General features: G+C 37.2%; 1 protein-coding gene across 1 annotated transcript in view; it reads left to right on the top strand.

Annotated features, from left to right (window-relative positions):
* pard3bb (par-3 family cell polarity regulator beta b) overlaps positions 1–14418 on the top strand; it is a gene marked incomplete at its 5' end in the record, with an annotated part of 318014 nt that overhangs the window by 87232 nt on the left and 216364 nt on the right. The window contains 2 exons of the mRNA XM_016282603.1: positions 2620–2699; positions 14039–14115. Of these exons, the coding sequence (XP_016138089.1) occupies positions 2620–2699; positions 14039–14115 (157 nt within the window). The remainder of the gene's footprint in view (positions 1–2619; positions 2700–14038; positions 14116–14418) is intronic.

Genomic DNA, 14418 nt, shown 5'->3' with positions numbered 1-14418 from the left:
TTCCACGACATTCAAATTTATTGAGATGCACCTGTATATATATAAAATCCAATAATGTTTTAGGCATACAGTAAAAAAAACTAAACAGTAATATTATTGTTGAATATGAATCTCATCAGACTATACAACTAATTCAGAAGGACTGTCAAAGCAGAAATTTGAAGAATTAGATTTGATTTTAATTACAAGATTACAAATAAAAAATATAAAAAATGTTTCACTGTATAAATTTATAAGTAAAATATATAGCTTCATTTATATTTTAGGAAAAAAGTTTTCAACAGCAATCACAAATTTTATCAGAGAGATTCAGAAAACGATCATAGCGAGAAGAGTGGGAATCAGTCTGCAGTGAGTCATTTTAAAGATGTCACAACAAGAGAGTCTCGTTAAAAAACAAAACAATTTTGTTTGAAAAAAGTTAATTGTTATATCCAATATTCGCCTGTTTCAAAGGACATTGACAATGTTTTATTAAAACATTGGCATATTGTAGAGAGTGATCCCAACCTCAAGAAATGTTTTGACAAACCACCTCGTTTAGTGTATAAGAAAACGCCTAATCTCCGAAATATTTTGGTCAGAGCTGATTTGAAACCTGCTCCTCATTTCTTGAACAAAATACCATATGGGAATTACAGATGCGGTATCTGTCAACAGTGTGATTTCACATAAGACGTCAACCTTTACACATCCGCACACGGCTAAAATGTTTTAAAATTCGAGGCACAATTTCGTGTAAGACCGCTAATGTCATTTACCTGTTGCGTTGCCCCTGTGGTTTATGTTATATTGGTAAGACTAGTAGACCTCTGAAAACTCGCATTTCTGAACATCGATGTGCAATTAGACATCGGTAAAAAGTCCGGTAGCACAGCACTTTGCAGATTCAAGACACTCAGTTTCCACTCTTCAGTACATAGGCATTGAGGTAGTTAAGTGTCCGCGTCGCGGAGGTGATATCAAGAAATTGCTTTTACAGCGTGGGGCCTTTTGGATTTATACACTGGACACGTTGTCCCCTAGAGGATTAAATGAGGACTTTGATATTCGTCCATTTCTTTAAACATAAGATATCTATTTATATATAATAAACGCTTTGTGGTTATTGATTGTATTTATGTACGTAGGCAGGCATCAATTAATGTTATTGAATAATACATTGAGAATTGTATTCTTGTATTTTGTATAGCTTTGTATGTTTTGTTTTGTTTGTTAATTTTTTTATTGGTTTTTCTCCATAGTTGATATGTCATTGTTTTGGTATTATTATTATATTTATCATGTTAATATTGTACGGTCATGTGACATTTGATCACCTCGAGGTAGGCCTATAAAGATTGGTACATTAGTGATGTTCATTTGTCTGATGAAGAGCCTGTGTGCTCGAAACGTCACGTGTTGTTGGGTATTTTTATCTCAAATATGCAGTTGCAATATCACCGGTGAGTCATCTGGGGTCTTGTGTGCTGAGAGCTCTTGCCCACATGCGAGGTTAAAGGCATTTAAAACTTGATTGATGGCAAGCAACAGGTCTGAAAATGCATGCGGCTTGCTTGAGGGAGGCAGCAGACTGGAATTTACACAGCGTCATCATGTCAGAGCCTCTTGACACACAGATAGCTGCTGTTTGCTGTGCAGAAAAATAACAAAATATTCCTTTAAAGCTTCTTGAAACGCTGTCGTTTTTTTTCCCCTCCCTCACTCTCGCAGGGTGCTTGACGTGCCCCTGCTCCACCCCACATGCGAGGTTAAAGGCATTTAAAACTATTGATGGCAAGCAACAGGTCTGAAAATGCATGCGGCTTGCTTGAGGGAGGCAGCAGACTGGAATTTACACAGCGTCATCATGTCAGAGCCTCTTGACACACAGATAGCCGCTGTTTGCTGTGCAGAAAAATAACAAAATATTCCTTTAAAGCTTCTTGAAACGCTGTCGTTTTTTTCCCCCTCCCTCACTCTCGCAGGGTGCTTGACGTGCCCCTGCTCCACTGGAGTGTGAATAAGTGAGATGTAAACTGTGTTTAACTCCGGGTTCAGAGTCCGCTTCAGTGTCTGAGCCGGGGGAATGTAACTGATAAGACAACAAACACTCATGTCCAATCATGAAACGCAGCACACTGGGCTTAAGAGGAGACAAATATGAACAACGTCACAACACATTTGATGTCCATAATGTGATGTATTGCTGGGAGACAGAATATATTAAGTGAGGAGTATTTCGTTTCAACTAAACAGCCATTGTAGCCAATTCAACCCCTAATGTACAAGAACTAATTAATTACTCTAAATAATAAGCATGTCTTCCACACCTTTTTCTCTTTATGGTTCTCTGTGTGAACACCAGGAGGAATATTTACACCGTGTAACATTATAGATGTCCTTCCTTGCACTTTGATCAATCTAATGCATCCTTGCTGAATAAAAGTAGTAAAATCCTGCCCAAAACATTTGTATACTTATTTAACAATACATAAATTAATTCACATATATTTCAAAAGTATGTATATATAATGTGGTAAAAATATACTATACACTTTCATATTAGTATATATAAAATAAACTATATATCGTAATAGTATTTTATATTATATTTCATTTTGTGTGTTTGTGTTTCAGGTACTCCTCTGCTGGTACGGAGCAGTAGCGATTCTGCGCTTGGACCTCCTCAGATGGAAGATGGGAATTGCAGAGCCATGGTAAAACTGCGCTGACACACTCCTTTAACGCTCTATCAGAGTCCTGATCTCATGCCATCACAGTAGAATGTAACATTATTATACATCACTATTATGTCTAATGTTCAATCAATGTACAGTATGCTGCTATAAATACTTACAACCTTACTGACCCTGCAGAAAATGTCAGCTAAACATGACATACAGGTGGGTGTCCAGCTCATATAGCAGTTAAAAGCACCACACTGCATCCTATTGATCTTGCAAGGTATGTTTTCCTGCTGGTTTTTGCCTTCCACTCATTGTGACTACATAATTAAACTGATCTACACAAAACAACCAGCTAGAACCAAACTGGTCTAAGCGTTTTTTTGTTTTTTTTTGATCATTGATTTTGGAAAATGTCTTGATCTCTGAGATTTTTCCAAATATATTAAACATGATTGCACATTAAACCTGGATAATGTTGAGTTAGAATGTATTTTATGAACATGTTAAAGCAGCAGTGTGTTTTCCAAGCCACAACTGGTGTTTAGTGCTGTTTTCAAACATGTTTCCAGACACACATCACCTTTAAAATAATATTCAGCTGAAAACATACTTAAACCAAAGGGTTCTCAGTGCATTGCAGCTTATTCTTAATGAGAAAGTCATTTTTTGTGTGGTTATTTTGCAGAAGGTCTCAAGGTTTCCATTAAAGCTTCCAGACTGAAACCAGCAGCGAGACATTGATTCACTATTTTGTGTTCTTTCATAAGCGTCCCTTCCCTTTTGTTGCATTTTCAATCATTTGCTCACTTTTTTTCCCTTCTCCTTCAATAAAATGCTGATCTAGAATAGCCTCAAAGTTCTGATGAAATGGCATATGAGCAGAGCTGTATCGCTACAGTGTGTTGAATGTATTTATGGAGCTTTGTGGAGTTAGTGAAGTATAGCCATTTGTTTCTCTCTTACGTGCTCTCTCTCCCCCCTGGTCTGCTTAATGGACTGTCTTGCTCTCCCCCCACCTGCTTAATGGACTGGCTCAGAATAGATGGAGTTTTTTATGATTACCACTCTGCTCATTCAGAGCCTTTTATTGGAACATCGTGGATGGCTTTAATGCACTTCACCTCTCTTTCTTTCGCTCCTCTCTGTCTGTCCTCATTCTCGCTCTGAATTTCATTTTTTTGTGTCTTTTTATTGCGTTTCTTTTTGCTTTACTCTGTTCCCTCTTCTCTTGCTCTGTACCTCACCACAGGTTGTATATGGGTTTTGTGTGTGTTTGTGAAAAGAAAGTCCTGTTGTTTGCTTTGCTATACATTTGCTTTGTCTCCTAGTGCACCTAGATTTAAGGCCTGCCCGCACCAAGCAATGGAACAAAGTGACACAAAACTTTTTTCACAAAAATGCTTTTTCACAATGAGGCAATGAGTGTGATGATAATTCTGGCCAGTAAATCAAGGCAACATTTGTCATTTTTGTTTAGTTTATTTATTTTTTGTAATGATTAAATATTATATTAATATTAATTAAAAGTATTTTTAATATTTTGTTTTTGTAATTATATAAAAAAATAAATCTATCTATCTATCTATCTATCTATCTATCTATCTATCTATCTATCTATCTATCTATCTATCTATCTATCTACATATTATATTAATATTAATTAAAAGTATTTTTAATATTTTGTTTTTGTAATTATATAAAAAAAACATAATTATATATATATATATATCTGGTTTTGCTCCGCTCTAAAATATTCAGGTATTTGATCTGATAGATATTGTTTTCTCTGAGAACTTGTGACATGTAGCTTGCCCAAAAGCCAACATAACGTTCTGTTCTTCTAGGGTCATACTGGAGATATTTCTACACTAATAAGTGTAGTTTAGATCTTTTAATAAAAAAAAAAAACTTCCAGTAAATCTTATTTGTCTAGAATTTTTTTAATTGAGCGAAGAAAGACAAAAGTCAGTATCTTCAGATAAAGGTTACTTCATAATCCCAAAAATGTTTGTAGCCTGTCTGAAGGAGCGTAACATCTTTTACATCTTGCCATACTGAACTTTAACACTCTGCAAACAGGCTTTTACATGTAGTAGTGTCTGAGTGACTGATACAAGTGGCCGACAACACGCTGGAAATTAATTAGTGTTTTCTCTGTTACTCAGAATGGTTTTAGGTCCAGTGTTTGATTTATTGAAGATTTGTGTGTTCTCCATGCCTGTTATTAGCTGAGATCAGAGCAGAGGCATTCCTTCAGTATCAGGTAGCATGGAGGGGCTTTTGGATAATTTATGTGTCTGATGAGAAACGTTTCTTTTGTCTGCACACCCTCAGATGGACAGGAAACCTGCGGCAAGACACCAAACTTCAGCACAACCTGACAGATAAAGCCTCAGTACCAAGATGAATGAGGTTATCCTTTTTCCTCTGGGGTCGGAAGACCCCAAGCGTCTTACACCCCCAGCTGTCCCTGAAGGGTTAAGGGAACTCCCTCTCTTTCCGGGTGAGGGGAATGTGAAGCGGACAGCGGAACCTCAAGAGTATAATGTGCTCACTCTCACACACCTATATCAGTGTTCTGGAACGCTCCACAAACATTCCCAAACAGAGACTCTTCCTCCCTGTGCAACCTGACTCCTGTGCTTCAGCCTCGGTCTCGGTCCACAAGACCTTTGCTCTCTTCCTTTTGTTGGTTTGGCCTTCTTCCTTAGATATTCATTACACATTAAAGCAGTTTTCTTGGGTGCCCTCACACCTGGAGCCATCCCCGTTTCCTCTTTTCTTATGCTGCACCATGCTTCCTTTATCTCTCCCTTCATTGCCTGTGTATCATTTAGCAGCCGGCTGGCTGACTCCTGTGTTTTCATTGCATTTAAGAAGCTTTATTTCATGCAGGGCTTACAGCACCTGTGGCACATCAGAGATGGAGGTTCTCTGCTCTCTTTCTGTCAAACAAACAAACACATAAACTTGCAGACATATCTCTTTCACAGATACACACACATGCAGATAATAGGTTGTGCAGTGGAATATGGAAAATGTGTTTGGGCCAGATGGTGGGTTGCTGTCTTTACAGTTTCACCTTGTTCTGATGTGTGGAGAGGGTAGTATTGCATTGCTAGACTTTTGACTAACATAATTGCAGACACAATCTTCTAGCCAAAATCTGCTCACTTAGACAGGAAGAGATCGTCTGACGTGACAAGTGACCAACCACAGTTTTATTTTTATTTTATTATTGTAATTTTTTTAAGATTATACCAGCCTAAAAATATATATATATTTCAAAGAATCAAGAAGAAAAAAAGATTTCTGGACAATCATGTGACACAGACTGGAGTAATAGCTACTAGAAATTCAGCTTTGCCATGGCAGGAATAAATTATATATGCAGGAAAACAGTTATTTTAAGTTGTAGTAATATTTAACAATATTACTGTATTTTTGATCAAATAAATACTGCCTTGGTGGGCAAAAGATACTTAAAAAAACAAACAAAACAAAAAAACAATTACAAAATCTTACCAACCCCAAACATTTGAATAATAGTATGCCATATACATATGGCAGTTGAATGGAAAAAAAGAAAAGACAAAAAGTGTATAGACTTTGTAAACTTTGTTTTCTGTCCATGGAAAATTAATACGTTCTGATTACTTCACAGGCGCCAATAACCTGCCAAAAGTGATTAGTTGTCCTTCAGCACTGTATATTGGGTCTTTTTCATGAAACACAACACACATTTTTGTGTAGGTTGTTCATAAACGCATTCTTATGTAAATTGTTTGGGAGAATTTGCTTAGCAAATGCTCTGCATTTCAGAGAGCTCCTGTCTCATGTTGTTTCAAACTGTGGTTTGGTCCCAGTGGTTCAGGCTAGTAGAGCACTTTTCGGCCAGTTTAATAACTTGAAAGTATGATCTTGTAAGAAAAAGCCACTTGAATCCAACATAGAGGATATTCTAGCCATGTTTATTTGCTTTTAAGCATCTCAGACAAAACACTGAATATCTTAAAAAAGATATGATACTGTTCACAAACTTTGGCAAATAAGTCAAACAAACAAGTCAGTCATTTTGGAACTGGCAGTTTCAGTCTGCTCTTACTGTTTTTGTGTGCAGCGAGATCATGTCATCTGAGGCTGTATTGAAGAGTATTCATTCCATAATATTGCTGTGCACTTTTCCTGCACTTGTAGCATGTGGAACGCAAACCATTTTGCACATTATTATCTAAACCCACTTTAAGAATCATATTTTTCAATTTGAAATCAGAACTCCAGAGGATGGAGATGCCAGATAAGGTTTGTAACCTTGGAAACGGTCACTTGCGGATACATTTCTTCAGGTATTAGTCATGAGAGACAGAGACTCCTCAGGGGATATATTTGTCCTGTGTGTCCTAGTCTATTTTTATGCCCTCTGAACGTCCCATAAGAACCAATTCGTTATGTGGATTTTATTTAAAAAATTTTCTTTGCTGGTTGTTATGTTGGTGGTCCGAGTGTGAACCCTGGGAACTGACCCTGCAGTCCCACTGGCCAGCTCAGTGTTTCCAAGAGGGTCAGCCGGCAGCACACCCCTCTCATCTGGGATCAGAGTGTTCACTTGTTGGTGTTCATACAGAAGTTCAGTGGCAAAGACCACACTTTTTTAAAGTAAAATAAACATTTATAACCTTTTTGTTTTGTTTTGGTCTGGTGTTTTTGTTTTGTTTTGTGTTGTTTTGTTGAGTGTTTTTTGTTTGTTTTTGTGGGAGATGTAAAGCTCAGATGACTACTCAAAGACATTTGTTGTTTTGTTTTTGTTTTGTTTTTATTGGAGATGAAAAAGCTCAGGACTACTCAGTGTTTTTTTAAAGTTTCATTTATTTATTTTTATTTTATTTAATTATATATTTTATACAAAGAGGGGGAGAAAGTAAAGTTTGTTTTGTTTTTATTGGAGATGAAAAAGCTCAGGACTACTCAGTGTTTTTTTTAAAGTTTCATTTATTTATTTATTTTTATTTTATTTAATTATATATTTTATACAAAGAGGGGGAGAAAGTAAAGCTTAAAGAACTGCTAGCAAAAAATTACCAGCTCGCTCAAAATATAGTTTGTTTTGGTTTGTTGTTTTGTTAAAACATTACATATTCTTACTGACCCAAACCCTTTGAAAAGTGTGCTATATATATATATATATATATATGTACAGTGGGTACGGAAAGTATTGAGAGCTCAGAGGACTACTCTTAAAAATAAATACTCACTAGCTCAAAATTCACAAACACTTTTTTAATTGTAAAATACCTAGCAATCTCACTTTACCAGATAATTCCTCATTCCGCATTCCTCCACACCTGTATCCAGCAGGATTTGTAGCGCAGGTTCAGCTCTTTCAGCACGCTCTAGAATATCAGTAACGCTGAGTGACCGGCATAGTCGAACCCCTCACATCTTGACTCTGTTTTCACCGTGTTCAACTTAAATGAAGAAATATGGCAGTATTAGTTTCCCATTAATGTCAGCCATGAACTTTTATGTGTGATGTCACTGCAATGGTTGTTAAAGACTACAGGTGACATTCTGACCTCAGCTCACACAGAAAGACAGAATGTGTAATGCGTAAGTGTGCATAAAATACACAAGTTGTGACCTAACAATCTTTACTTCAACAGTATGTGACTTCTGTTGACATATTACTACTGTCAAAGGGTATAAACCCGTCATAGCGCTCAATTTTACATCAGTGGTGTTGTACTTGAAGTGTGTGTTTTTGCATCCTAGCATCCATCTGCATATAGATGTGGTTTCCATTTGTTTGTGAGACACCTTGTGACGACACGGCCTGACTTGTGCCTGATTAGCGCAGCCTCACGCTGTCTTAGACTCCTGTCTATGAACTCTCATACACTCTCTGCGCTTTCGCAAGCTTCTTTAAAATGACACTCAAAAGGGATACATGATCTCAAATTAAAACGGCTCTGCTTTTAATCCAACAGCCTCTCATTCACAAACCCCCAATTAACATCAATTTCTCTGTCTCGCTTTCTCCCTCTCTCCTTCTCCCTCTCTCTCTTTCAGCCCATTGGGTGTAATTAAACTGGCACTTTTCATTGATGAAGGCTTATGTACAGCTGGAGAAAGATATGTGTTTGTGTGTGACAGAAAGAGAGAGAACCTGAACAAAGAAAATCTAGGCAAAGAAACCTAAGAAATGTGGCAGGAGACCATTACTGGGATTTTTCACTCCCTGTTATTTTGCCATTCCCAAGTGAACAAACTATGCCCACGTGTCAAACATGCAGTAGCTACAGAATTGAACGTAATCTCCACCCCTTCCTATGAGTTTTACAGGAGACTTTTATTTTCTTGGTCTACAGAAATCATAGAGCTCAATATTCATCGTAACGAATGTTCACATCATGTTGTCGGCAATAATTTAATGTTAATTTTGCCTGCCTGAACATTTACCTAAAATAGGAAGAACTTCTTTAGAATGCAGTGCAGTAACAACTCAGGTCGTACCTAGTTAAACTGGATTGCAGGTGATTAGTGAATAAGATGCGGGTTTTTTGCACTGAAATATTGTGGCACAACTGTTCAGTAAATCCAATCTTTTGTCTTTTTGACTGCATAGCGGTCTATGTAATAGTTGATCATGTGGGCATGTATGGCTGTTTAAATATAACAATATAATATATTGTTTTATATATATATATATATATATATATATATACACACACTGTATATATTGTATTTGAAGTGTTTTTTTAAATTAATTTTAGTAATTAATTTTAATTATAATGCCCATGTTCTGGAATTGAATTGTTTTTTTAAAGGCATGTAAAATTATTTTCTGAATGGCCTAAAGTTGACTAGGTTTTAGAACAGCCCTTTCTTTCTCTTTGACCTACCATTCTTCTTCATGGTCTTTCACACATCTCCACCTCTCTCTTTCTTCTTCTCTATTGAACCTGTCTGCTCTGCATGTTCCTCCTCCTGGCTGTAGGAACATGTGCCGTGTCCGTAATAAGTGAGTGTGCCTGAGAAATGACAGGGTTAGAGCTCACTAATGCACTCAGAGTTGCACCCTTCTATACTGAAAACCACCAGAGAGGGAGGGAGATGGACAGAGAAAGAGAGGGTCCTCACTACTCTATAACTGATTGAGGTAATAGGCCTTTGTAATTGTTCAGATTGTCACTTGCCCTTTTCGGCAGAAGTAAGTGGTTGGAAAAGGGAGAGAAACGGCCCTTGGGTTTGTCCTCACCTCCCACTGAGGAGCACGGGCAGATATTTTAAACTTTTCAGAAAAATACTCTTCCCTCTCCAAAGACAAAAGAAGTGCTGAACTAACCCATTTGAAAGGATCTTAAAAGCCAAATTGGTGGGTGTCAGTGATCCAGAATTTCCCGCAGACTCTATTTGAGCTTTCACAGGCCATTATTTTAAGTGATTTTGAGATGTAATTAGTTTGGACGCAACAGTTCTTTTGGATAATTATTGCCGTTTTATTCCAGCATTTAGGTGGTCATCTTAACTAATGGAAGTTTAATCACCACTAAATATCCAGTACATTACCCAGCCTGAATCCCACGTTTTTTTTTTTTTTTTTTCATTCAAACTAGCCAGAATCTTAAAAATAATATATTGCTAATAACTTCCAACAAATACTGTCAGCATTTTTTGTTTTAATACATCAATTTTGGCTGATACTAATGATCATATTGTTTCATATACTGATAACATGACGTCTGATATTATACATTTGCACACTGTTGCTTTGTTAAATAAAACACTGATATACAATCACAGCGAATCATATCTCAAAATACTGTAAACCCTGACAGAGTGTTCAGCGGAGGTCTTGTATCACCCTGAATGGATTTATTTTGTGACTGCATTTGACTAACTATACATTATCCTGCTTTTTGCATCAGCTATTTGCAAAATTAATACATATGTGGACGTGAAATATTAATTTGAGTTGAAATGGTATTTTATTCTCACTTGTATATTAAAGGGATAGTTCACTCAAAAATGTAAATTCTGTCATTATTTACTCACCCTTATGTCATTGCAAACCGTTATGACTACTTTCTTCTGCTGAATATAAAAGAAGATATTTAAAAAAAATGTTGGCAACCAAACCTTCCATTGTATTGGGGGGAAAAAACATATTTTATGTATTACAGAAAAAAGTCACAGGTTTGGAGCGACATGAGGGTGAGTAAAATGATGCTAGAATTTTGCGATAGTGCCTTTATTGACCAGTACCAAAATGGTCTTAAATGTATTGTGCATCCCTCATTATCAGTTATTTTCAAAACCAAGTCTGTTTTTTCAGGTTTACATCTCCTGTAAGCTTTTCTGCTCTATGATCTGTCACATGCATGTTTATTTGTCTGTCTGTGCCATCATTAGAACAGTCGTCCTCTGGGGAGATCTCAGCGACTGCTAATTGCTCTGGGAGTATTTTTTTGAATCTTGAACCCTGTGGGTTTAATAGTCACCAAGAAGTGATACTTTAAATGTATCACTTGTTGGAGCTGTGATGCCTCTCTTCCTGTGGGAGGTGTGTGAAGTTTGTGTGTGTTCGATTGTAAATAACACCATGGTTTCTGTGAGGAATTGGTTATATATTGTTGAAAGAGGTTCTTACCGTCTTTGCTCGTGGGTCATCTGCTGTGTCGATAGGAATAGACAATTATCCATACAAATCTGGTAAACTTTGATCTTTGACTCTTCTTTGTTCAACTGAATAAGGTTTAAATTAATAATTTTTAATCACCCTTAATCATTTTGCCATTGATTCCCCATACATGTTAGCCTAAATTAAATCTCTCTAATTAATCTGTCAGGTATCATTAAAAATATCTTCATTGATGATTTGAAGATGAACGAAAGTCTTATAGGTTTGAAATGACATGAGGGTGAGCAAATTATGACTTGAATTTAATTAATAGTTAATGTTTACCACATACTAAATGGAGAAGTCCAACAGATCTGCACTGAATGTAATAATGTAATAGGTGTACATTTGAAACGATGCTGCTTATAGTCTGATAACTGTCATCAGCTTGATTGAGTAATGGGAGCAGATGTCTTCTTTTTGAAAACAGGTGTATGTGATGTTTGCCTTGTTTAAAACGATGAAACACAAGCAAACTCTCAAAACCCTCTCAGCATGTGGTGCGTATCCCATCATACCCTCCAGTGTGTTTGCTTCCCCTCTTGGCTCTGTCAAGGCTGCTGCCTTCTCTTTGTTCGGCACTGTTCCATTACTGCCAGCTCCATCCGTGTCATTCATTAAATGAGGGTCAGTGCGAGGAGATCAGGCACTACGAGCAAATACAATCGGTGATATGCTCATCAGATCATCAGTCAGCCGCTAGATTAATGCTTTTCTTTAATTAGCAAAAGCATCAAAGCACGACTCAAATGGCACAAACTAATCATTAAAAATGAGAAGAGAATGAATCCCAGGCGCACTCTTGTTTTAATGTTTTTTAGTTTTTTTTGGGTGGGCGTTTATGTAGCTTGTTCGTGCCCATTAAGAATATGTTTCGTGTGTGTATTATCAGGGAACAAGCCATCAGTTGTCACTGTTCGGTTAATTGTTTACGGTGCCTTGTCTATGAAGGTAGGCGTTCTGGAATAACTGCACATGCTGGTAATGTCAGCTTTCAGGAGGGTGATAGGATGAAGAGTTAACGCTTGCAGTCTTTTCTGGGTCGACACTTGAAGACGCTTTTACCATGCAATTTTTTATTTAGTGCCTTAACCTCTGTTTACAAAGCTACGTATTTTGAAACATGCCATGACACTCACTCACTCACTCTCTCTCTCTCTCTCTCTCTCTTTAAAAACTAACAGCACACACATATTACTGCAATACTTCCAAGAGCCTCACACTGTTCTCTCTCTCTCTCTCACTCTCTCTCTCTATATATATATATATATATATATATATATATATATATATATATATTATATATATATATATATATCATGATTTTAAAAAAGCAGCTTCTTCATTTGGAAATTATTTATCTTCGAAAATGATATTGTTGCACCCATAAAAAAATAGCGATACAAGTGTATGAATAATGACGAAACGCTTTTATTTAAAAAATGGAACAAAATACTCTTTTAGGTTATGACTCTCATAGCTATTTATTGAGATTCCTAGCTATGTGCAAGAAAATGGAGCATTATTGGGCCGGCCATGTGGTATATTAAACACCCTGATCCTTTCTTCTCAAAGCTCCTGACCTCGTTCCTTAAATCACACTTTTGGCTTTCTAAAGGAACGCTTTGAAAGGCAGGGATTTGAATGACAGGTGCTAATGGAGTCAGAGGTTACAGGCAAGTGCATTAGGGCTTTCTGCTCATGCTGACCCCTGCCACACTTTCTGTCAGAGCTGAAGGGCAGCATGATGCATTTCTGCTGCTCGATATGCTTGAGTGACCGGTGCTCTCCACGGATGTCACCCCCACCTCCCCAGCCCAAAACTACATACTATACATTAATACTGTGGTCACTAGACACCTTTCGGTTGATTAAAGCAGCGTTTTCACACAGTTAGTTAAAGTTGTTCTCATTAATGACCATGTTGGTGTGCACAAAAATCAGCTAAGCTTGGCACAACATCCGCTAAATGATGTCTTCGGTACAAACATTGCCATCCAAGTGAAGCCTGACATGCCACATACAATTAATTATTGCATTTCATTGGACACACACACACACACACACACATTGATATGCCTCATGCAAGTCATTATCCTGTTACAAACCACATTTACACATATACGTGGTACATATTTGTAATTACTGTCAAGCATAATGTGACACACACACACACACACACATATACACACACACACACACACATACTCTAGTAAAAGCAGCTACATGACTAATGATCATTCTCAAATCCTGACATGAGATAAATTTGGTGTTTTTCTTGAGAGAAATTCATCAGTTCTGGCACATCCGCTGTAATAGTCTTTTAATGCTCAAATCAGCAGCCATTTCTGTCAGAGGAAATTCCTCCCTTGAGCCTTTGCAACTGGTTGGCAAGTAAAATATCATCCTATTATGTGGCTCTTTTTCATAGGGAGACATAAAGGAAACTTGTTTTACTCGTCATTAGCTAGCATTTGCATTTATTGCCTATTTATTTTACCATTAAATGTATTTTCTTTCTTTATGTTCTTTGTAAGTGTTTTTATGGGGTATACAGAAAGTACGCATTCTTGCATCCCATCTGTGCTATTTAAATGTTTTTTAACCTTTTTGCACATTGTTTGGCCAATGTTTTCCCCCCATTTTTCTTGCAGTTTCTCACTGTTTCTGTGCATTTGTCTTGTTTTTGTAGGGAATCCACGTACAGACTGACATGGACTTTACAGCTGAGGTCACCTGCAACAACAAATCTGGCCCTTTCAGTGTCAAGTAAGAAAACTCTGTGTGTGTGTGTGTGTGTGTGTGTGTGTGTGTGTGTGATTGTTTGGCCAATGTTTTCCCCCCATTTTTCTTGCAGTTTCTCACTGTTTCTGTGCATTTGTCTTGTTTTTGTAGGGAATCCACGTACAGACTGACATGGACTTTACAGCTGAGGTCACCTGCAACAACAAATCTGGCCCTTTCAGTGTCAAGTAAGAAAACTCTGTGTGTGTGTGTGTGTGTGTGTGTGTGTGTGTGTGTGTGTGTGTGTGTGTGTGTGTGTGTGTGTGTGTGTGTGTGGGGGGGGGGGGG

This window comes from Sinocyclocheilus grahami, unplaced genomic scaffold, assembly GCF_001515645.1.
Source record: "Sinocyclocheilus grahami isolate Dianchi unplaced genomic scaffold, SAMN03320097.WGS_v1.1 scaffold162.1, whole genome shotgun sequence".
NCBI lineage: Eukaryota > Metazoa > Chordata > Actinopteri > Cypriniformes > Cyprinidae > Sinocyclocheilus > Sinocyclocheilus grahami.
The sequence above is the reverse complement of the archived record's forward strand: the minus strand, read 5'-3'. Positions and strand labels throughout refer to the sequence as shown.